The 25,618-nt window shown below is 40.7% G+C and overlaps 1 protein-coding gene across 1 annotated transcript in view; it reads right to left on the reverse strand.

Moving 5' to 3' along the window:
- Positions 1–208: 208 nt before the first annotated feature.
- Positions 209–25,618, reverse strand: part of jam3b (junctional adhesion molecule 3b) — a 34,921-nt gene continuing 9,511 nt past the window's right edge. Inside the window, exons 3-10 of the mRNA XM_061085356.1 lie at positions 8,243–8,311; positions 8,011–8,124; positions 7,728–7,880; positions 6,891–7,093; positions 5,041–5,140; positions 4,783–4,912; positions 4,638–4,692; positions 209–3,159 (exon numbers count right to left, since the gene is read on the reverse strand). Coding sequence (XP_060941339.1) covers positions 3,124–3,159; positions 4,638–4,692; positions 4,783–4,912; positions 5,041–5,140; positions 6,891–7,093; positions 7,728–7,880; positions 8,011–8,124; positions 8,243–8,311 — 860 coding nt within the window. The 3' untranslated portion in view covers positions 209–3,123. The remainder of the gene's footprint in view (positions 3,160–4,637; positions 4,693–4,782; positions 4,913–5,040; positions 5,141–6,890; positions 7,094–7,727; positions 7,881–8,010; positions 8,125–8,242; positions 8,312–25,618) is intronic.

Below are 25,618 nucleotides of genomic sequence, written 5' to 3' on the forward strand. Positions count from 1 at the left end.
TTTCGGCTTTAGATCAACAAAGATGCTCTCAGTGGGACACTGGCCGACCTTCACACTGAATAGGATTTCTTAGAACAGCGGGAAACAGTGAAGTGGAGGATTGGAAGAAGCAGAGAAATATTGAAATGATGCGACTGGCAGTGAAGACGAACAATCCTCATGTCACACAAAAACACCCGAAGAAAAACGCAAACACAGACATCACCAGTAACATAGGAAGTGAGTTTATTAATCACAAATTGAGTGGTTCTAAAAGAATAAAGAACAAAAAGCAGTCCCTCAAGGGACATTCCACTGTGTGTGAGTTAAGTTCAGAAAATCCTGTTTTCTTACATGTACCAGCAACAGTGTTTCATTGAGCAGAAAGATGATGGTGAGTTATCTTGCTTTAACGTGGGCCCGAACACAGAACAACTTTGGAACCCTCTCACCATGTGTGATGCAAATATAATCTCTATCACCTCTGCCTGACAACTGCTTAGCACACACACGCACACGTTCAGGGCTAGGTGAGGGTGAGATGGGGGCTGACATGTAGCTGCTGCACACGAGTCCCTGTTTGCTGCGTGTGGTCGACTCGTCGCATGAACTCTGGTTTATAGAACTTGAATAATACAGCTGTGAGACAATGCAACTCTGAAAGTAGTGGCACAGCGGCGGCTTTCAAAATAAAACTCCCCACACTACTGGTGCTATAAATGGAAAAAAATACTGCTATATTTTTATAACACAGAGATCATATAAACACTGCCACTTGGTTATCCTTTTTTTCTTTAGCCTTAGTACCGTGTGTCTTTACCAAAAAAATGATTCCAACTATATTTAGGCACTAATATATTTCTACTTCAATGTGTCTGCACCTTCAAATCTATGAAAACAAAAACTATTTACAAAAATTGCAGATATGTAAAGACGGTAGGTGTTAATTTAGCGGTGGCATCATTCCTCTCAAACGCCGTACGTGTTGTGGTTAACTGAAGCCAAACATCGAGCCTGACAGCGTTGTAGAAATGTACAAAAGGGAGAGAGCACAGAGAAACTGTGACGATGTAAAAGGCTGAAGGCACTTAAGAGGAATGACATTTGTAGAAATGAAGAGGAGGACTTGATGCATCCTGGTGCTGCATGACTTGTACCTCACCATAAACTGTAATGGACCTGTAACAGGAGTCATTGATGAAGTTTATGTATCATGATACATTGTTTCTTTCTCTTGGTTCATAATGCAACATATTTACTTGAAAAAAAAAAGACTGAGCAGTGTTGACAACTTCCTATGTGCAATGTTGGGCTGATCATCCTTACCATGACTGGTACTCAGGTAACATTTTATCAAACTTTAGTATGAAACGTTAATAACAGCAGAAAATGATGTTGAAAATTATAGATAATAATAATAGAAGCCAGAAAATAATATAACTTTGAAGACGTGAGCAGTTTGTTCTGAATACCTCATTAAACTGATACAGTTGTGGAATCGTGAATCTGCCGCACTGCTCATCTTCATGTGGTATGAATATATGATAAGATGTTACCTTTTCTCAGCCTTACAAATGGAAAGAGTTTCATATCGCCTCAAATAGGAAATGTTTTTTTTTTGTTTTTTTTTGTACATTTTTCACCACTTTACATAATCTTGATAAAGAGAGAGGAAATCTATATACAATCAGTACAAGTGTTAACCCTCCAGACCATGGCTGTATATCACTGTACCACTCAAGCGTAGGGTCACGTCTGAGAGCCTTCAGCTTCACTGAGAGAGATGACTAATACGAGCTTCAATCAATCAATGTCCTACATCTAACTGACTTAAGGTCAGAAATGTTACACAAGCTCTACTCTAATGAAGCATTAGTAAAAACTAATTGGACATCAGTAGGATGTGCAGCAGGATTCAGGTGGGAGAAGATGGTGTGCCTGACTATGTGTCTACTGAAGAGGTGGAACCTTTTCACTGATGTTGGTGGCACCTTTTCTAATTCCAGCTTACAAATAATAAATCAACCTGGTCCTGAACGCTTGGAGTTCTGTGATCATACAATCTGTTTCCATTTAGAATTCACATAGAGGCTGTTACACTGTGAAGTTCACAAGTACCATGTGTTGTTTCTCAAAGAACAATTTGTTTTGGTTGGATCTGGAGGGTTAACTTGCAAACCCTGTATTATCATTATTATTATTATGAATATTATAATTATTGTTATTATAGTGTAATACTGAACATATGTATGACAGCAAAACTTTAACCTGGTCATTAATTTCAATATATACAAGATGAACAGCAAGCATAGAAGGACACTTAAACAGAAGAAAACGCAGCACTGATTGTGGACAGTGTTTCACAGCATTTGACTGGCACTCTTCAAAGCCTCTTACTAAGACTATCTATAAACATCAACATGGAAGTCTCTCACTACAGAAACCGGACCTTCCCAGCGCAGAAATTAAAATATGTAAGACTGCCGATCAAGAAGCACATCTCGATATGCTAATACAAGTCAGTTTGTCTCTCTTTTGCTCTGATTGCAAAGGTGTAAATGCTTGATGCAAGGTGGTTAAAGTATAACACATTTTCTTTACATCCACAACCAAATAATAATAATAATAAAAAAACACATGTTAGTATTTTACAAATATTTATAAAAGTAAACCTTTATCTATAGGCATTTTAAAATATATTCCATCAAAAATAGTCTGACAAATTTCAACAGTAGAAAAGAAACGTTTTACAAATGACAAAAGGTTTGAAGCTAGAAGTTTACAGTAGAAACGCGTCACAATAGACTGACTGTGGAGGAGAGAGAGAGACGCCTCCTTTTCCACCTCTCAGAACAAAGAGCCGACTCCTTATCTCCACCTCGATTAGTGTTGAAAACCATGCAGTAACTGTAAAGTAAGAGCTCCATAATTTAGCAGAAGAGAAGTTGACAAATTCACCCCGCTTGTTGTACATGTTGTTCTGTGAAATCTTGTAACCTTTGGCAAACTTGAGTGGTTGGATTTCAGTCATGCTGAGAGCAGAGAGCATGAACTGTGGCAGCTCCGTGGTCAGACAGCGTGGAGCGCGGTCCCACACGTCACGTCTCTCCCTCAGCACAATGCCCGTCACCGTCCTCTCCCTCCTCAGATCACAAATGACGACTTGTGTCGGAAATCCCCCTGTAGAGAGCACGAAGCAGGACAGGAGCAACAGTTAGGAATTCATCATAAATTCAACATTAATGCAGATGCAGATTTTTGCCCCTAAACTAAAGATGAGACGCTGTATGTTCACTTTGTGGTTTGGCAATGATTTTGATCTCTCCTGCTAGGCTACAAAAAGGGAATTTAGGAACAGAACAATTTAAGCACTTAAGTAGGGGATGAGTTATACTTGTTGTCTGGTAGCTGCGGAACAGAGCCCTGTTTCCAAAAAAAGCATTTTAAGGCAAAGATGCGCTTAATCCCATTGTAAATCTACGAGGCTCAACTTGGTCTGATTTTGTCAGAAACAATATACCCTTTATTCACTTTTCTGACGACTACAACAAGAATAACTGAAATAAAACATCTATGATTCAATCCCACATGAACAAGTAAAGACAAAACATTCTAACTGGTTTAAATGTGGTCTACATGGTCCTGATACCAATAGTTATATAATATAATATAATATAATTTAATAGATTTTAATATAATATGATATAATATAATATAATATGATTTAATAGATTTTAATATAATATGTTAGAATATAATTTAATATAATATAATATAATATAATATAATATAATATAATTTAATATAATATAATATAATATAATTTAATATAATATAATATGATATAATATAATATAATATAATATAATATAATATAATATAATATAATATAATATAATATAATATAATATAATATAATATAATATAATATAATATAATATAATATAATATAATATAATATAATATAATATAATATAATATAATGTCTTGAACCTGCTGGTCTCTAGTGTCCTCTCACACCTGTAAATAGTCTGACAACTGATACCATGTAGGAATGTAAACACATGACCTGCTGCTAAATACTGAATCCTGTTAAAAATACAATGTGTTCCTTTACTTGCATAATAAATATACTGCATCCTCTTACTTAGTTCAGTCTGCTATCAGCCCCATGAAGACAGCAAAGGCATACATTGTGTCAATCACATTCATTTCTTAAACCACATCATATCCAGTTTTGATCCAGAAACTCTTTGGACCTTTATCATGACTCATTGCAGTTAAACCTGGACAAATCTGGTTAGAGCCAGTTCACTTTTTTAAGGAAAAAACAGTCAAGCCCAAATTTAGTTCAGATTTTTTTTCCTCTTGCCAAGTACTCAATCGACTTTTAACATCAAAGACAGATTTTCAATTCAGTAACGCAGTTGTCTCATCGGTATATGGGGCCTGGGTGTGGCTCATTAAAGGAGCTCACAGGCAGCTTGGCATGTTTTAGCCCATTAACCATAATTTATGTTCTTTGTTGTACTGCTGACGGATGGATTTTCCAACTTTCCAGCAGAGACTTGAAGCTCTGATTAGACTTCTTTAATATCATTATCACAGTATAATTTATAACTTCTACAGGCACTCATTGTGAACTGTTATCTACAAACCTCATCTTCCGTCCTGACGTAGTCCACTCCATCTCCTTTGGCTGGAACTTTGTAACTGAAGGACAAAGAGAACACGCTGGTTCTGAGGATGATAGGTTTAGGAATACATGCATTTGTTGTTTATTTGAATGGGACGATGTCTTACTTGTTTCCTGCCTGTTTTGGGCTGGAGAAGTAGCCTCGCTTGTATGCACAGCAGATCCCCACTGTTATACACAGCAGCACTATGACCACCACCATCACTCCCAGTAGAATCCCCAACAAATCAACATCATCTGTGGAGTCCCAGTAACAATCGAGAAATTAAACACTAACATCTGCTTAACCTAATGTTAAAAAGACATGTTGGAGTATAGTTCATCACACAGGATATTCATCTTAACACTGCATGTGTAGCACTTACAAACTTCCATCATCTGGGGTAAACACTCAGAGTATCCAGCGTCGTTCTTCGCTCGACAGAAATACTCCCCTGCATCTTCTTTTCTGACTGCGAGGAATTTCTGCATGGGAGGAATCACAATGCAACTGATTAGATATGATGATTAATAAAAATCCCCTTATATAAAATCCAAACCTTGTTTATTTAAGTTTTTTAGACCAGATTGGATAACGACAGAGCCTGTCACAAGACATTTGAACTGAATTTGTATTTATTTTTAATTTAAAAAATAAAATAAAATCAGCCTAATCAGACTGATTTAATAACTGAATAATGGTGCATGCTGCATGGATGGAAAGAAGAATACTAATAGTGCGTGTGAGCAGAGAAGGAGTGACATTCACACCACATTTATATTCATTTGGATAAGAGAGAAAATGACTTTAAATATGAAAATTTAACCGAATTAGACTGTGGCTGACTGCTTCTGATAAAACAGTGAATAAATGAGCTCATGCAGTGGTCACAAACGAGACATGGGATTCAGTGCAGGAGGAGACTTACACACATGTGTATAGATTAGGTGTACATGGTAAATTAACACTGTTACAGGGCACTGTCAATCTTTAAGGGAACATACTGGACAGGCCTTTGGTGCTGATTACATGCAGGCTTGTGGTGCATTTTAAACACGACAGACTCTGGTTCTTTATTTGGAATAGACACCGTTTCTTGCACAATCCTTTCAAATTCCTGATACTTATGATAATGTGATGCTGATGATTGTGAAACTTATGCTGAGGAATAACTTAACAAGATGCACGTCAATTTGACACACACAGGCAACAGACTGATCTACTAACATGACACGTAGCTTAAAATTACGACTTTATTCTCGAAAGGGTGGGTGGCGGGGGGGAGCAGAGCAGTCGTCCTCTAACTAGAAGGTCAGCGGTTCAATCTGCCTTTCCAATTCTGCATGCCAAAGTGTCCTTGGGCAAGATAATGAACCCAAAAAAATCATAAAGAGAGCTGCACGTAGATGCACTGTATGAATGTGTGTGCGTGTAAATGGGTGTGTGAATGGGTGAATGGCAAAAACTGTACTGTAAAGCGTTTTCAGTCATCAAGCCTAGAAAAGCTCTATTTAAATACAGACTATTTACCATAAATGTATAACTTCTTTTTGTAATATTACAACTTTTTTTGTTATTTTCCTTATGGCGACACTATATATTATTGTATTTACACAGAAAATATGATTGGTCGGGGAAAAACTTTAAACTGCAAGAATAATAAAACATAGAATAATGCAAAAGGCAAAGTTGCATATGATATTGAATTCAAATCAAAATGATCACTCTGAAACTTTGCCATGCAACCCAATCTAAAACATAATAATAATAATAATAATTAATAATTAATTCCACCCTCTACATCAGTGAAAGGGATTTTTTTAAGGAGAGTGATAACTGAGTTATCTGTGATCAGTTTAAAAATAACAGGCAAGACAAGATGAGCACAGTGAAACAGACCTCATCGGTTTACAGATATGACTTGAGCTACAGTATCACATAAGGAGCGCGTGCATAAGCAGCGTAGGTTGCTGTACCGTGTCACATCTCAGAGGCCAGCATGAAGGTTGACAGGAGAGAGCACTGAGCAGATCGAGCAGCGCTGGAGAGCGAGCGAGAGAGAATTGAGGAATGTGCAAACGAGGGCAGCAGATTCCCCTCGTGGCTCGAGCCCTCTTGCACCATCAACTGTCTCCCCAAAATATCTGCCCCCACCCCTGGGCGTCAGGCCACCATCCCTGCTGCCCCGCCCTTACTGCTTATGTGTGCCCTTGTGACATGCGCACGCATACTAACCATAGTTCCTGTTTCTGCATTAAGAACGTATGAGGAGTTGAAGAACTTGAGGCTTGTCTTCGGGTCATCAGGAATCTCCTCCCTGTTCTTGAACCACTGGTACTGAGACTTGGGGAAGCCCTCCTCCTCCAAACAGCTCAGCTCAGCTGGCTTCCCGAAAGGCACCGATTTGGGGACACTGCATTTGGGCACCACTGGCTTCACTGCGGTGACACAAAACATATGACCATTGTCACTGTACTGGGCACTCACAGTTTTTACATTTGCTGAGCATCACAGAGAGGAAACAACTGACACCATCCCTCCATGATGCTGCTCAGCCTATGATTGACTTTGATCCTTCAAAACCCATGTCACCCTGACCCCTCATGGTTCACTGGCCTGACTGCACTGACAGGGCCGGACGGGCGCATGGTTTTTTGCCTGTGCCAGAAAACGCCACCAAAAACAAGCTCTTGCTTTCTTTAGAACTGCAATTCAGAGCAGATGCAGTTTCAGAGGTTTCCTCTTATAGCCCAGAACACGCCTTTGCAGCTGGGCAGGTCTAGTCATAACGCATCCTCATATGTATGCCAAAGGGCTGGTGCGACCTACAGCACGGTTTCATCTTACAGCATCCAAAGTGTGAATCGCTAAGCAGGGCACAATAATAGCTTGTTTTCTGCATTCACAAGAACCTTTATGACACACACACACACACACACACACACACACACACACACACACACACACACACACACACACACACACACACACACACACACACACACACACACACACACACACACACACACACACACACACACACAGGTTGATGTTGAAGGTAAGTCCAAGTACCTCTTACAACAAGGTCAATCACAATCTCGTCAAATGACTTCTGATCATCAGCGGCAGTGACCTCACAGCGATATTTTGCTGTGTCTGATCTTGTGGCGTTGGTAATCACTAATGTGGCAGGTTCTCTGATCACTGCTCGGTTCTCCAGGTCACCTGTCAGGAGAAAAAAAAAACATGTCCACCAATGTCAGAGATACATGTAAACATTAAAATAAAAATATATAAATACACTGTGTCTTTCACATACAATATAAAAGACACTGAGTGATTTGATAAACATTACCTGAGATCTTCTTGTCAAAGTACACATAACTCGGTCCACCGTCTGTGATCTTCTTCCATTCAATTCTGGGATTGCTTGTAGAAATGGACTCAATCAAACACGATAACTCAATTTCTGCAGGATAGATAAAGAGTGAGTTATAATATCAATAATATAATTCAAGACTGATGTGAAAAAGACATGTCATTTGCATGGTCTTTTTGTGTTGGGGTGTTTGGTCATTGGCTCTTACTGTCAAACTCGTCGGTCCATGGTGATATGTTATTCGTCTTCAGTACCACAGACAGCACACTGAAGTAGCCTGCAAAACAAGAGAGGAGAGACGAGACCATATGAGACTCCATGGAGCATGAATTTTCATGATACAGTGATGATCTCATGCTACATGCACTATACCAGCTGACGAACTCACATGTGCTGGGCTTGTTTTGATACCCTCCTTAGGGATATTTGTTAAAACCCCCACATCTTTAATTTCACAAACACAATGTAAGGAAACATCAATGTCAATCCCACATCAGTGTGAGGATCCTAACATCCCAGCCTCGTTCTTTCAGTGTCCATTTTTAGTCGTGTTGGTCAAACCATTGTGTGTGTCTGAGTGTGTGATTAGGGTGGGGGTGCTGTTTCTATGCACAGTGGATAATTGCGCAGGGAGGCATGTGCCCTTTACAGGGCAAGCTCACCATGCCAGTAGTTCAACTGCCTGCCCGAGCCCTTCTCTCGCTCTCTCTCTGTCTCTCTCCTTCTCTCACTGTCTCGCTCTCTCTTTCTCTCTCTCTCTCTCGCTCCCTCTCTCTGTCTCTCTCTCTCTCTGGGCCGGATGCTGTTACCCATGTGGGGCTAATGGTGCAAAAGCACCCTGGAAAGATCTGTGTTGGTATGTGGTGGAGGGATAGGGCCTTGGGAGGGGTCACTGCTGAATCATCGTGACAGCCTATGGTCCACAAACAAATGCTCTCAAAGTCACTTCTGCACATGTTAAGTAAGGAAAAAACTCAGAAACATTTCCAGAGACAAAATATCCCATAAAAAAATCAGATAAATCAATAAATATTGTGCCCCAGTCCAGGCCCACCTTTCGCATGTTTCAACCTGCCCCTGATTGGTGCATAAAGTATGTGCAGTAACGGTGCTCTGCTTCTAATTAGTATTAGACTTGGTGCTGGGCCCCTCATTGAAAGAAACAGGGATAACTTGACCTCCACCATGTGTCATCTGGATCCACAGCAGTGTCTAGCGTCACCTACTAAGGCAGACAGGGTAAGCTGATTAGCCTGCAGTCTTTCCCGAGATCATGACAAGACGACAGCTTGTTTTTCGCTGCTGTTGACAGTAATAACACGGCACGGACTAGGTCACAATTACATTTGACAATAAGAGACCTGCCCTCAGGAAGCTCGTTGGAAAGTTTAGTGTTCACAGTGACTTTGTCCGCTTGATTTGTCCTGTACACAGTTATTCTTGTATTTACATATGAATGAAAATAGTAAGTACATATTTTTAGATGACACAAACACTGTTGCTGACAAATAACACTGATGATGGCCGTCCTTCAATTAGAAAACAATGTTCCAAGCAGCCGTCTAACATGCAAGCATCGTCCCAGCAAAAAAGCTCCAGGCTGCTGCTCTGTGGTCGACCCTGACCTCTCCAGGGGCAAAATAAACAAACGAATACATGAATACATAATTAATTAAATAAATAAAAATCATATCAAAGTGTCATATTCAAAGCTACACACAAAGCAGTGAAGCTCACCAGTACAACAGCTAATGACAACAATTAAGTGTTGATTTGAATAAATATTTGATTTAGCTTTGCCTCTCCCGATGTGATTTATTCTGCACTGAGCAACAGCAGCAGAGATGACAAAGTTAGACCCAAGAGGATTGAGTTTAGTTTAACAGCACTCAATGAAAAAGTTTGGGGGAAAAAAGTTTTCTGACAGAAGTTTAACAAAGAATTGCAAAAGAAGTGAGGAGCAGAATGAGCACTCCTTTTCAGAAATATGAAATATAACAGTCAAAACTCCACATCTCTTCACAGCCTGTCACCTAGTTACATTCACCTCCACAGTGCAACAAGCACAAAAGCACACACAGTTCTGGCAGAATTAAAGCTGTGTGCGGAGGAGAAGCGCTTTTCAACTTCCAGTGTTTGAGCGCCTTGTGTACCGCTGCTACTCTTTTGGGCAAATGTAAGCCACCTCCTGATGATACTGAAAGGTACATAGAAATCCTGTCAGCTAACTGAATTCATACATGTGCACGTGTGCTATTTTTACTGTTTCTGACTTTATTGATAAAAGCTTGTGTATGTGAGGCTTCTAAGTGCTTATTTGTGGGTTTAGGTTTCGAATGTACTGCATGTACTGTGTAACTTAAAACCAAATCTAACTAGGCCAAGTATGCCATGAGTCCAAAATATCAGAATATGTTGTGCTAAAATAGAATCCAAAGTTGACAATAAATTATTCCAGGTGATAATTTAAGTACTATGACTTTTCATTAGATGCAGTACTCAATTTCATCTGTTACCGACATAACTAATGGAATTTAGCCCCCCATCCCTGTACTCCTACTTAATTCTGAGAGTATTAGTGCAGATTAGGTACCTAAGTGAGCTTGACGTGGAGATAAAAAGCTTGAGAGTTCTTTATTGGAAACGGCTGTCCAGGGAAAGACATGAAACCCCCACTCAACAAATCTGGCCAGTGAAGTTAATGTAAATTCTACATAAGCAAAACATGAATGATTCCTGAATTCGGATGGCAATATGATTCTGCACTTTGTTAAAGTAGCAGACAAAGTTTTCCCTCTAACCCTAACCTGCACTCCACTTACAGAGGGAGACATTGTTCAGGGTTAAAGTGCCATGTATGAACAGAATATTATGAAACCATTCATTGTTGTTTTATACAGTTTAAAATTTGAACTGCATTGATTTCTCTCCAATATTACAGCAGAAACAATAGTTCATGACTAAATCAAGTGGTTTTGCAATAAGTTAATGTGTTTCACTAAGTTTACTTTGAGTTTTCAAGGTTGAATTTGCATTTAAATAGTCACGACCAAATCAACTAAATAGATACAATGGTTGGTGTCCATGACAATACCAACCAGTGGGTTCCTAAATATGCAAGTAATCCATTTAACCACTGCTTCCTTCTGGCTATCCTTTCAGTGAAGGATTCATCTTTTACCAACTAGGAAACAAGAAGAAACAGCTGGACTGTCCGGTAAAGTGAGCTTGATGAAAGCTCTGGAAGCGCTAAGTGTGCGTTATGAGAGCAGTGTCTGCCATCTCTCTCCCAGTCTGACACATCCTTCCCTGATCATGTCCCACTCATCCTGTCTGGGTTCTTGTCTCGTCAAATAGCTTTAAAGGTCTTGCCCTCACTATCCGTTCCAATGGAGCTGATGATAACAACATGCTATTTCTTTTATTAGATTGTGGCCATTGTGAAAACGTCCTAACATGTCCTTCAGGGTGGTCCCTTCTGGCTGAATGCTTGTCAGGTCACGATTAGGGGGAAGGAAACACATGTAGCTGTTAGATTTGATCGCTGACAAGCATTGTGTCAACAGTCTAGAAAAGGAAAGTAAATGTATTTACCAAGAAAAATGACCAAATAATTATTTTCTTGTTGAAGTCAAAGACGAAGCAGTGTGGCTAGTTTGCAGGGAAACGGTCACCGTGACGCAAACATTCAAGCTCAGCATCATTAAGAATGGACAAATTCTTCTGGATAAATTAAACGGTGTTTGACGGAGTCTTGTGTCCAACAAGCAGCTTGCACAAAACCACGCTCTGAGAGAGGCACATGTTGTGGCAAGTGAGTTGCTATCTAAGAAGCTAAAACCTCATTCAGAAAGGGACTTTGTGAACTAGTCCTGTTATTGCTCCAGAGCTTCAAGAACCAAAGTCAAATCGTTCTAATATGAGTTTGTGTTGAAGGACTGTCACAGGGCAGGTTAATAATATGGCTCTAAAGACTGAAGGAACACTGAAGCGAACCCCGAGAAACTTCAAGTTTGTCTCTGGCATGTGATTAAATCACAGTCAATCACAGTCGGCTTGTCATTTTTGAGTCACTGCTGCTTGTATCAGCATCATAATTATCACTACCATCTGACATGGAAGCAGTTCCAGCCATCGTATTAGAGGGTAGCGTGAATTATATCTTCAATCATTAAGAATGACCCTTCAGAGATATTCTAAAAATTGAAATTGCACTTGTTAGGACAATGCTTCCCTGTTTTAAACAATGCAGGTGCTCACTGACCTCCATATTTTCTTTTCAGTTTTTCTTTCTTGCTCGGAAACAGCTGTGTGAGATCTGGCAATCTGCATCGAAGTTTTTTAATCTTCCTTTCTGCCCATATGGGTGCAGGGTTTTCTCTGTAATCTAAGTGTAATGCCCTCATAAACCCCCCCAGGTTTTACATCACTGAATAATACAATAGGCAGAGAGGAGCTTGGTATTTCTTGATGCCTGCACTGTGTAATGAATCCCTCCTTTCGTCTGTTGTTCCCCATGGGAGGCCGCACTTGTTTCCTGTACTGCTGCTCAGCAAATCCAGAGAGGTGAGGCTGGTATCATAAATAGAAAGGTTCAATTAAGCAACCAGTGATATTCCCTATGGAACATCTTCGCCTCGTGCCTGTGGAGAATATTCCCACGCCCCTTAAGAGGCTCCGACATCAAAGTACACACTCACTATCAACCAGTTGCTGTTTGGAAACTCTTCTCATATCTGAGTGCTGCTTAAGTTGCACGAAGCCTGTAAGCCGAGTCTGGATTTCTGCAAGTAAACAAGCTGTTGTTGACGTAGACGATTCATTATTATGCTGCTTCTGAACTGTTTGATACATGAAGTGCAGAGGAGCCAATTTGTGTTCTTCCCTAGTCCTGGTCGTCTCAATAAAACACTAAAAAACTGACACCTCCAAGGCCACTTCTTCACCTCTTCCGAAAAATTTATTTTTCAATGGCCCATAAAGATCATATATATAGCATGTGTTGCATGCGCTACAAGCTGTAGCTTTAACGCCTTTCCACAAGCAAAGCAGAATGTGCATGTGCATCGAAACACACGTGTAGTGCAAGGCCAGGAATATGAGAACATACAGTACATGGTACATATTCACTGCATGCAGCTAATGTTACATGATAACATGTCCTATACCCCCGGATACGTATTCAGCTACATGTTTCCAAATTAAACATGTAAACCAAGGCAGCAAGCAATGGCTGGGCTGGTGAGGAGTGAAAACATGTTCCATCACTGTGGTGGAGAAATGAAGAATATAAATGCAGAGGGAGTCTCAACTGGGTACTCGGGTTCAACATTCTGTAATTATCCCATAGGTACAGAAATACATCGTCCTGGGCAGCCTGTTCTCTCCACCACCACTGAATAAAGGTAAAACTGTAAAAAAAACTAAAATGACACGTTCATCATCACATCAAAAGCTAAGGAAAGTCAACAGAGCAAGCAAATCAACTAACAGGTTATTAGCAATGTAAATCTGTGTTCAGGTAAATTATGATACTGATAATTATCTAATAAAGAGGATTCATTAAACCGCAAGTTCATAACAAGGTCCAGATCAGTGTCAAAGAGACGACCTGTGAATATAGCAGCTTTTGATTTTTATGTGACACTATTCTGTAAATGTGTTTTTAGAACCCTAACTGACGATTTCACCAGTAGTGCGTACACAACTGTAAGACAGAACACTGGTTACAATAGTTACACTAAACATAGTATCAGATCGATGAGTGAAAAAGCTGTTTCATTTCCAAAAACCTGTTGAGCTACAACAGGACTGAATGAGCTGTTTCTTTACACACATCTAGAATGGATGATCCTCAGTTAAATGTAGGGCTGCAACTAACAACTATTCTTACTTTTTCACACCTAACCAGGTTTCATCAATTAAGCAATTTAGTTGAGTTATTTATTTTGTCTGACCAGATATCACAACTATGAGTCCTTACATTAAATAAGGATAGTTAGATAGGATAGATTGATTAAGCTTGAAATACCAACCTAAACAAACCATACATAAAGAACCAAAATTAACTTATTTGTGTTCTTTTAACAGTCAGGAAGGAGCATAAACCTTGCAACTGAATAAATACACCCGACAACACACTAAAAAACTGCTCTGTAACTACTGCTCTGGAGGTAGATGACCCTGCGAATCCTGCGAGAACGGCAACTGTTGCGTTTTCTTGAACAAACAGAACAATCATGGACGGCCACCAGCAGCTTGCACAGTAAGTATACGATTTGTGCTGAAAAGGGCAAAAAAAAGTGGTAAAAAAGGCTCATAGATTTAGATCCTGACTGTAGAGGTGTGTAGGATTGTAGAGCTGTAGCATGTAACATGATGTGAAAAAAGTGACTGGATCTGAGAAGACTTGAGATTACAATATTTATATCACATATTATGTGATTTTATCTGCAGACTAGAACAGACACATCCAACAAAATAATATCCATAATTCCGTCTCTGCTTTTAATCAACCACTTGTTTTTGCTCTTTTGTAATACTCTTAATACATTTTGTTTTATTGAAGGAGGAAATTAACAAGAGCAAGTTTCTCAGCTATAAAATTCAGAGGACGTTTTGAATGAGGCAGAGACTGACTCACTTACTCCTGTGATTTAAGCCCTGAGAGTGACTGTATGACTCTGCTCAGATAGCTGGATAAAGACCTGTCTTTCACAATTCATGCTGAGTTAAGAGGTTGCCAGGTCTCCTGCAGGATTTCACTTGTGCATCCCTTTAAGGAGTCTCTGTTGGAATGTGTTCTACTGAAAGCAAACAGAGCTGCTTTTAAAAGGGTGTAAATGTTTATGTTGTCATACAAACTAGGTTACTGTCTTTGGCTGTGCACACGACTTCTACATTTTTAAAAGTGTACAAAAGTTCAATGTTAGCCCTTAGCAGACACAATGTGGTCCAACTAGGATACATGGCCATTTCCAAAGTGTTTGAAGGGAAAAGTACTGAAATGAACAAAACGCACGATGATGTCATCATTGTGAGGACAACTTATACTTATGGATTTGTATTTAGATAGCGCTTTTCTAGTCTTGATGACCACTCAAAGCTCTTTACAGTACATTTATTAGCAGCACTTTTGTTGTTATATGAGGGGCAATTCGGGGTTGAGCATCTTGCCCAAGGACACTTTGGCATACAGATGGGGAAGACCGGGGATCGAACTGCTGACCTTCAGGTTGGAGGACGACCGCTCTACCCCTCAGCCACAGCCGCCCACTCATAGAGGCAATAAAATGGCTATTGAGGGTAAAACAAACATATTGCAATCACATGTCTTTGTAAAATCTTGTGAGTGAAATATCATGTCATGCCAAACGTACCTTTCACTATGGATCTCAAGACCAGGCACTGCAACACAGGGTGCTGACTTGAGGCAAGTGAAAAGTTGAATAGTGAAGTGCTGGAGCACTCTCATGTCTTGCAAGCTTTACCCTGAGGAGATGCTAATTTCCATTTGATAAAAGTCTATGATGTCAGCTGGGACACAATGCCTGACAAATTAATTCATAAGAGCATCACATATTATCATAAGCTTCTGTCTGAGAGATGATTACAGCTAGATCTGAGACAAAGCATGCACTGCTTCTCCAGTTCCCATAGCAATATTGGTGATATTTCCATAGTAACTGGATTCTCTTTCTGTCTTGTTTGCGGCCACTCCCCGACCCCCAACCCCCGCTGGTCACCGAGCTACACAGGATCCCACCTGTTTTGGTAGCTGTGGGAGAAAGTGACTAAACAGACCTCAGAAGTCCGCCTACATGGAAATAGTAACGTCTTGACACAATGACTGCGAGGGAGAGGTTTTAGGGCTGAGCTAGCAGGGAGATCGACCCTCAGGTTGTATTGTCACAGCTGTGGTCATCCAACAGGGTCGGACTCTCCCCAACCCCATGTGCGTGTTCAACTGTCTTCTCTCCACTCGCACCTACTTTTACCTCTCTGCTGTTAGTCTGTTATGATGATATTTCTCAGTAACACATCGGAACTGTTCATGAGATAATGCAAAAATATTTTTAGATTTGTTGATGAATAATCTTTTTGTTTGATCAACTGGGGAAATCCCTTTCTTTTGGAGAGTAAAATTGGGAAAAAACGATTTAGTATTTAGCTCTAAGCTTGTGCTAAACTACAAAATAATAAGACACAAGCATAAGGCATTTTCTTACTTCTGCTGCTGTTGTCATGTTAATCGCCTACATTCACTTTATCTGTTACGTGACTTAAGGAGCCTCGCGGGAGAAGAGTCAGTCTGTGTGGCAAACATGGTGAAAGCAGTGCGTTGAAAGGATAACATTTAGAAGAATGCACAGATGAAAAACAAAACACAGAAGCTCCTCGCCTGCAAAGCAAATGTCACCATGTTTGAGCTCCTAACTGGCAGGACCCCGAGCAGCATGTCACTGAAGAAGCAGCAAACTTCACTTGTATGTAAAACATGCAGCTATATTAAACCTACATATAAATGTATCACATGCTGATAAGGGCTGGAGTGATCTGCTAAGTTCATGGTTTGCTACGTACAGCACTTTGGTATTTTTGGCTCAGCTTCTCGTCCTTCCTATTTCTGTGATTGGTAAACATGAATCCTTTTCGAAAAGGTTATTAAAACATTTATCTTTAAGGAATATTCCAACGTTTTGGAAAATAGAGTCATTCACTTTTTGGTGGAGGGTTAGATTTCAGATTTATACCCCTCATATCTGTATGCTAAATATAAGGTCAGCAGCTGTTATCTTAGCATAGACTTGAAACAGAAGGGAAAGTGTTTCCCTGGCCCTGTCCAATGATAACATCTGCCTAACCAGCATCTTTAAACCTTGTTATATCTTACTTATTTAATCTGCTTTCATATTTCTTGTCTAGCAAGAAAGAAAATATACCAATTTCCCGAAAATGTTGATCTTTTCCTTAAACTTGAAGTTTAGCCTCCAGTGTGCCGATTTATGAACCCAGTGATAGTTCCTCTTCCTGTGGCCAGGCTGCATACAACCTGCAGACACAGGGGAAACTTAAAGAGATGAAGATAAACAGTAGGAAGAGGAGGTATAGGAAAAGTCTATGGTGCTTCTGCATAATGTATGTACATAAGAGTATAAACAGCTAATTGTATTGATCTCAAAGGCTTGATATGAACCGAATGAAGTTACGAGGAACAGTCGTTTGAACAAATGTAAAGTTGAAGTCAGGGTGATGTCCCAGACTGGCTTTCTTTCCCGACCACCACTCTGCTCCTGGTGGAAAAACATCTGAGTAGGATAAAATCCATTTGAGTTGATTCAAATGCATCCGATCTTTTGCAGGTGTACTCAACCACGGTACAGCTTTGCCCACAAGGGCTCTTTAAGTATTCATTTATTCTGCATTTACATATGCGGCTGCTGCAGGCCCTCATCTGCGAGCCCGGTACGGCCTGGGCAGCCCATGTGCCTTTCTGCTGGTGAGCCCTCTGATCTAGGCAGGGTCAAAGACTCAGGCCTGAGCCAATGGGAGGATGGAGGGGAGCGGAGGAGCCTATGGTGTCACTGAATGCCTGGGAACCTGTCACTTTGCGTCAGCGTTAGCGTCTACGTCTGACCTGCTCTCACTCTGACCTCGAGCTAAGTAAGTCTAGCTCACAGGGCTGGATCACAGAGTAGCAAAAGCAACTTTTACTTTACCACCTTACACACGAAGGGCCACTTGCCCCCATGTCACTGTGTTGAGACATTGCTTCACATCAGGGTGACTCCACACTCACTAAATGGCTGTTGAGGAAAGATGAACGTCTAAAATGCTCAGACTCAGCTATAACTCCTTCTCCCGAATAAGTGAATTATGTTGATCTATCTTTTGTTGATTTGTAGATTTGATTAAACTACAACAGGAAATTGCAGTGGGGACAGACAATATCTTACTCTGTCAAAAATGGTTGACATCTTATTTTTATGTCATCTCCTGCAAAGCCTGACAAATACCTTCACCAAAAATCATGTCCTGTCATTATTTTATGTTCACATACTTACTCTGCAAGCGTGCTCATTTACAGATAAATCAGATGGACCTGAGATGTAAAGCTGTATAACAGACTCAAAATTATTACACAGTATCTTCCTAAACATGATGGGTAACTGTACATTTAATCATCTTTTTTGTATGCCGTAACACACTGTAACAGTATCATAACTCTTTTAAACCATTTATTAGTATATCATATGATGATTGACAAACACAGCACATTTACTGCTGATAAAAATAAATAAAGTTTATATTTTACCAAAAGTGTCAACCTCGTCTAAACACAAGGCTCGTCTTCTTTATGCTGCCAAACTTATTCTCCACAATGAGGCATTTAGAAAGAATGGATGTCCACTGAATGATCAATGACAATATTATTCATTCATTAAGTCATGTGAAGCATCTCGGCCCTCAGATCCTGGCTGCCGTATAAAAACAGTGCTGTTGTTTGGTATCACACTGCCTCTTTACATGGTCCCAGCAGCCATGCATGCCAATGGAGACCTTTGTTTGGTGACACAGTTCCGGGCTGTAGGAGTGAATGAATGCTTAATTAAGCAGAACAATAGTCTGAGGCTATTGTGACCGAGGGAACAATAACCATCAAACACATACAATGTGGAAATGTAGACTCTGAATCTATTGACCGAAAGTCCGAGTATGAGATCCTCATGGAAAACATGATACACCATCAAGTTATATTTGAGATGCAGTGTAATTCCAGTATTGCACTCTCTGCTGAAACACTGTGCTCCCCGCCTCCTGCTGTCTGAACTAAGTCTGTCAACTGTGCAGTGTATATTGGAAATGTAATAAATCAACATCATTAGAAAACAGCTAGTGATGCACTCAGAACTCTTTTGAAGATACAACCACTGCATTTGATTGTGCTTTTAATATTAAAAAGTAAAAATAACATATTCTGTATTGTCAATGCAATGTCAATACAAAATCTATAACAAGTGCTGGAAGTGAGATAATAAACCTGGTAATGGTAGAAGACAGATTTCTGTTTTAGTCTTAAAGCTAATGTGCAGCTTAGAAATGATGTGGCCAATCACAGTTAATATGCTGCGGTCATGAGCTGTTCCTTCACTAGAGTGGGAAGAGGTAAGCATTCAAATGTCCAAGCACTATTTATAATGGCTGTCAGCACCAGCCAGAGCCCCCGCAGTCTTCTAATTGGGATCCCTCCCAGGTAAGAAGTGTAAGCAGCGGCAGCTCTCCCTGCCTCTCGCCAAGCCACCCTGGGAAACCTTCAGCATTACTTCATGATGAAATAATTGGCCGCTCATTTTTTCTAACCCAGGTCAGCCTCTTGAAGGAGACACTGAGAACGCCTTGTCAAAACAGATCGAAGCATAAGGCCAAGAGGGTGAGCTGGCCTCCCTTGGCGCAGCATCCCTGTTATGTGAACAATCTGACATGCCACACATGTTGGATGTCCAAATGAATTGGGGAGCGTTATGGCGTCAGCTTAAAGGAGATCTAACATTTAGAGGTGGGGGCTAATTCAGATCACTGCAACAGTTTTGTGGGCCGAAGTGAGAGTCAAATCCCGAGCTTGAATCGGAGCCTCCACTGCAGAAATCTGTGTTAAATCGCACCACACTCAGTGCCAGAATTAGCTCCTCACCACACTCTGCACAGATGGCATCAGAGGCATTCGTTGCAAATGCTTCACATTCTAGTCCAGCCTGCCTGACCCCTTCCTTAATCCTAATTAGGAATGCAATTTCTAAGCAGGCCTTTTTGAAACGTGATGAAAATAAACGTTTGTACAGCTCCAGCCCTGGATTATGGGCAGTATTAGTTCATGATTGTGACGCCATTTTAAACCGATCACTAGAGCATGGTTTTATAAAGGACTATTGCTACTGTGTACTAATCTATACCCTCCCTATGAGTCAACAATGAACTGGTCAGATAATAATACATGGTGGTAAATCCCTGGATAACATTCTGCTGCTTGTCCCCTCCACCAGACACACCCAAACCTCCCCCACCTGATGTCCTACATACACACACACACACACACACACACACACACACACACACACACACCATAATAGTAATATTCTCCCTTTTCCAAAACATTCCGATAGAACACCACATAGGATTAACCAATAATTCATCCACAACATGTAAAAATATGTTAGTAGTCACATTTGAATATATCAGGCTTATCTTGCTGTTTTGATATAAACACGTTGTGTCCTGTGAATTTTGACCAGCCAGCAGTTCCTTTCCCTATTAATGCCCCATTCGGCCGGCACACTGACAGAGAGACATGGGGGCAGCTGAGCCACTCTGCCACAGCCAGCAGAGATAAGCGCTCATTGTTAAGTACGTGGACGGTGAGCGTAGCTGACCACGATGAGCTAAGGCTCAACTGACAACCGAACAATAACACAACACCGCACAGCAGAGACATGTTGACTTAGCAGGTCCAAAAGGTTTAATCTGCCTCACTTCCTGCGTGCTCCAAGGATGGACGCTGTGGGCTGAAAAGGGCAGAACTGAAAGGGTGTTTTTTGCAATGCAGCCTTTACAGACACGTCATCTTTATATACAGTACAACTCTGCTGACTTTTATTTTTAACTGGTTGCATGAGGTGTGTGCCTCAGCCAGCACACATCCATGCTGTTTTAATGTCCCTGCTTCTCGTCTAGGCTCATTTTGATGAAAGGACACTAACCACCTAAGCACGAACGCCAAAAGACACATGTAATAGTGCATGAAAAACATCCAACAAGAGTGTTGCCAAATGTACTCATGTCTTGAACTGTGTGACTGCACAATTGTGGTGCTCAGGAGCATAATGTGCGAGATGGCAGCAGGAAGCTTATAAAGTCTCCAAAACAGGGCCTCCCAGCAGTGTTCAGCTCAGTCATCAAGATGCTATCAGCTCTCAAACAGCAGGTCCAGTACAAATCCCAGTATCTCTTAAGTCTAGTCTTACAACAGTGGCTTCCCACAGTCGAACTGACTAATTGGTCTCTTTTCACCCTGGGACAAAAAGCATCTTGTGTAGAGGGAGGCCCTAAATACTGGAAAGTTGGTTAGATTAACACGATATGTGCCTGATGACTGATGAAAACAGTGATTTATTTTACAATATTAAAATGTGAGGGCTCTGAATTTCACAATTTCTTTTAAAACAATTTTCTGTTTTTTTTAAACTGATGATTCACAACGAACTTGTTTATGCTCTTAAGAGTCATCCACATGCCATTCGAGTTAACTGTTTTCCACAGTTACTGTGTCCAACCCTAGAAGCTGACACACTATGTAATTAAAGCCCTCTGAACAGGCTATCAATGCCAATCTCCAGGCGCTATTACAGGAAATACAATTTAAGGAGAGGGTGAGTAAGAGAAGTGTATCTGATTGTTGATTACATGAAATATCTTTAATACCAGAAAGACGGATGTGCCTGCTGACTTTGTGAGCAAAGAAAAGCTGAAGCCAATCAGCACGGTCGAGCAAAGTGTCAAGGGTCAAACACAATACTGCTGCAAAGATTTACTTTTTGACAAAGACTTCCTTTAACCGAGCCCATCACGAGCTATGGCAACTGGCCTGCATGTTGTATAATGCTGTGGGAAGCAATTCTGACTGTTTCATTGTTCCTTAGTAAGCACTTATGTGAAGTACATGAAGAGGAGTGCAGAATGTGAGGTCGCCAAAAGTGTGTGACTGTGTGGGGATGAATGGTCACAGGTGAAATGAGCTTCGACAGGCAGCTGGGGTCGAGTGGATTGGGATCACCATGCCAATGCCTCTCTGTTTTTAACCCCAGACTTTTAACAGAGAAAGTCATTTTCAATAAGAGACACAACTTTCTCCTCTAGGAGCCCAGATGGAAGTCTCTTTGTGGCTGATTTAAAATGTAGAATGTGAAAAGATAGCAAGCAACTATTTATTTTATTGAGAACACATTGAGGTTTGAATTTGAGAAGGCTGTAATGCAATATCTTACATTTACAGAAAAACCAACATAGCTTTACACAAAATACACCCAACCCACCCAAAAGATGTCATAAAGTTCTTGTTTTGATATGTGTTTATTCCAATCTCTGATATTGAGTAACTCCTAATTAAAAGGGTGGGGATGCCTGCTCTCGTTATCCACAAACTGAAAACAGACATCCAAATTCCATTTTGTTAGACACATAACTGGGAATATTTTATGACCGTAAATCATTTGCCTGACATAAAAAAACAAAGATAAGTATTGAGACATCTTAGTGTACAATTTCCAAAGAAGAATTTTCCTACACGCAGCCCCCTTAGACAACAAATGTGCATAAAGGCATACTCTACACTCAAATAGTTTGCACAGGCTGGCTGAGCTGTGGGACAGGGAATGTTACTTGAACAACAGCTGGGGAGCGAAACCATCTGAGGCTTCTGCTGCTGACCACCACCACCACCCCCCCCCCCCCCCCCCCCCCCCGCTGCTGAAGCCACACTTCCATCACCTGCTCAGGGAGGAATCCTTGATGGGTTTCCGTGGGAAATACCAGACAGAAGCATCAGACACAGACAGTCAAATGACCGACCATCTCATGCCACCCATTCTGTTCCAAGCTGCTACGTGACCCATGCCACCATGTGTACTTTCGCACAGGAAGTAAAGGTGTGCTGTGGACAGTCGGTGCAACCTACTGGTCCGGGAAACAATGGCTGAGTTCCAAAGTGCGTTCCTGGTAAGAATAGCAGACAGCTGGCGACCTCAATCACCTGCTGTGTCTGCTTGCGTCAGACATAACTGCTCTGTGTGCTATGGCACCCATGTTCTCCCCCGTTCAATAATATGTTCATTACACAGAAAACATTGGCCTTTGTGACAATCAAAACAAAGTTGGATGCCACATACTTAAATATTATGAAAAAATCGTTTTGAATTAAACGTTTTCCCGCATAGCTCTGAATCTCTTTTTTAAGAAGATTATAATTCACTTTCTGGTGTTTACATGCAAATAGAAAACAAAAACCTGAACACATCTGGGGCTTGAACCAGCAGGGGAATTCAAATCCCATGGAGTTTATCTCTGCCTTAACTTTTCTGCCAAAATGATACCGATATCACCACTTTATAGGCACCATAAATGTTCACCAAGAACTTGGTAAAAGCAAACAGAGTGACGACAATATCCCATCAAATAGACAATAGCATCACCAGTCAGCTTGTTGCCCATTACAAGGAAAACCCAGAACTAAGCAAACTAAACTGAACAGTGGAGTAAAACTCAACTCCCTGCACTTGACTTCGGAGAGTTTCCTGACATTCTCTTCTATGTTGTTGTGAACACATCTAACCAGAGAATATACTACTGCGATGTTCATGTGTAAAAAACAAAGTCCGGATAAAGTCCTGAACAATTAAAAATGGTTGTATAGAGTAGGCAGAAGTGGTTGAGATGTCCTTCATAATGATTGCTATACTCAGATCTGACTGGGACCTTTACACTGGATAGCAGCACGTACTAGTAGTCCTTCAGAGCTTGTGAGCTTGCCTGACTGTAGAAATGCACTTCTCGCTGAACAACATTACCACGCTAACAATTGCCCCAAAGGAAGCCGCCCACAGATGTGAGCGCTGATGATCTTGAGTGTTGATGATCTGAGATAAAACTGTACAGTCGCTCAGTTCTGCGCGAGTGATTCTTGGCAAGCAAAGGGAAGGGCGGCGGAGTGGGTTGGGGGGGTGGGGGGGCAGGGGGATTCATTACATTGAGCGCTGGCTGGACAGAGCCTGTTCAGAGACACTCATCAGCACAGATATACAGAATCCCTCTGAAAGTGTGGCGGAAAGCTCATGAAACCATAAGATCATTCTTCTAGCTCAAACCAGATTGGGCCAGAATGATATGGTTGTGAGGGAGCCGCAGGTTCAACTTTGGGGTGGAGTGCGGTGGGTGTAGGGGTTGGTTGTCTGTTTTGTGTTTTTCCTCCTCTCACAAAAAATATACGCACTCTCTGAAACCGTGTGTGTGCACCATAAACTTTACCCCTGCCGACTAAAAGGCTTTTGTTCTCTTGTTTTCTGCTGTTGTGTCTTATTTTCTCAATAAATTATTTGTTGACTCTTTGCTTTTGTATGTTGAATATTTTAGGAAGTGCACATCTGTGCTCTCTCTCTCCCTTCGTTGAAGAGAATAACTTTGAGACATGGCTTTGTTTTTAGAACTGAGTGAGACCAGAAAGCCCATTGAAATTAATGACAAATTAGTCAAACAGCTGAAATACAAGGCACAGTTTTGTCTTAGAGATGTCCTCTAATTTCACAAGGTTCAATGCTCTTTCCTTAAAGTCAAGCTTTTCTCAAGTGGAACTCCACTGTGATGTCACTGAGTGGTCAAGCTACATTGTTGGTCATTAAGCCACCAGGTAATGAAAATGAAGAAAGCACCCACACAACAAAAACTTAATTTTGATCGTATTTTTCAATGGACAAAAATGTTATTGTACTTTACTTTAGGCTTTGCATTGTGGCATGTGAGAGCAAGTTAATAAAGGTCTCATTAATCTTCTTTTGATTTTTTATATAATTTTCAAATAAATGTATGTTAGTTTCACTGTGAAAATTCAAAAGGGACAAAAAGAGAGTTGACCGTACAATAAAGCTGTGAACTTGCAGGTTTTTTTTAAGGTTACCTTTAAGCTCTGATAGTGATCATTGTACAAATATGTTAATCTTCAGAAGTAGAGCAGTCTCGTGCAAGGAAATGGGAGAGTAGATAACATGGCCATTTTGGGAGTGACTCTGCTCTCTTGGAGGATATGAGGCTAAATGTTGAGAAACAGACAATTTAGTTTAATTACATTCTTAATGGCTAAAGAAATCAGGAAATCCCTTAACGCAGATGGGCTGTGGAAAATTCACTGGCTCATCCTGTTTTGACCCTAATTTCTACCTCTTTTCATTCATTTAGTCCAGGTCAATACACAGAACAGTGTTTGAACATATTTTAAATCCTATGCTCCTCTTCCTTTAGTGGACAGTCTTGATAATGTCAGTTCATTTGGTTAAGCTCAAATTATGTTCAGTCTCAATTCAAAACTTTACTGTTAGGCTGTGATCAGCTTCAAGGCAGCAGCCTGAACATTTTGAGTGACTTCTTCCATCGATGGTAGCCTGACAAACCCCTCATGTGAAATCCAGTCAAGTTGCTTTCTTGTGCCTCTGTTGCTTTCTATGACACAGAAACCATGCAGACCATCATGTAAAGCCCCCTCGATTGGAGCTCAGACAGGGGCCAGCCACAATGTTACAAACTCGTCATCTATGTGTGGCATCCTGACAAATATCTGAGGCACTCGCTCAACTAAGTATGCCCTCACACACATTTGGCCACAGAGCTGTGCACTGTATGTTGAGCTTCCACTCTAGCCTGATTCACGCAAAGTCTCAAACGCATGGACAATCCGGGTACTCCTGATCTTTTCTGACAGGATGAGGAAATTCCATTAATGCTCCTCAATATCAACCATTTCCTTTCTCTTTAAGTATTTATTCCT

The sequence above is a fragment of the Limanda limanda genome, chromosome 14, assembly GCF_963576545.1.
Source record: "Limanda limanda chromosome 14, fLimLim1.1, whole genome shotgun sequence".
Classification (NCBI taxonomy): Eukaryota; Metazoa; Chordata; class Actinopteri; order Pleuronectiformes; family Pleuronectidae; genus Limanda; species Limanda limanda.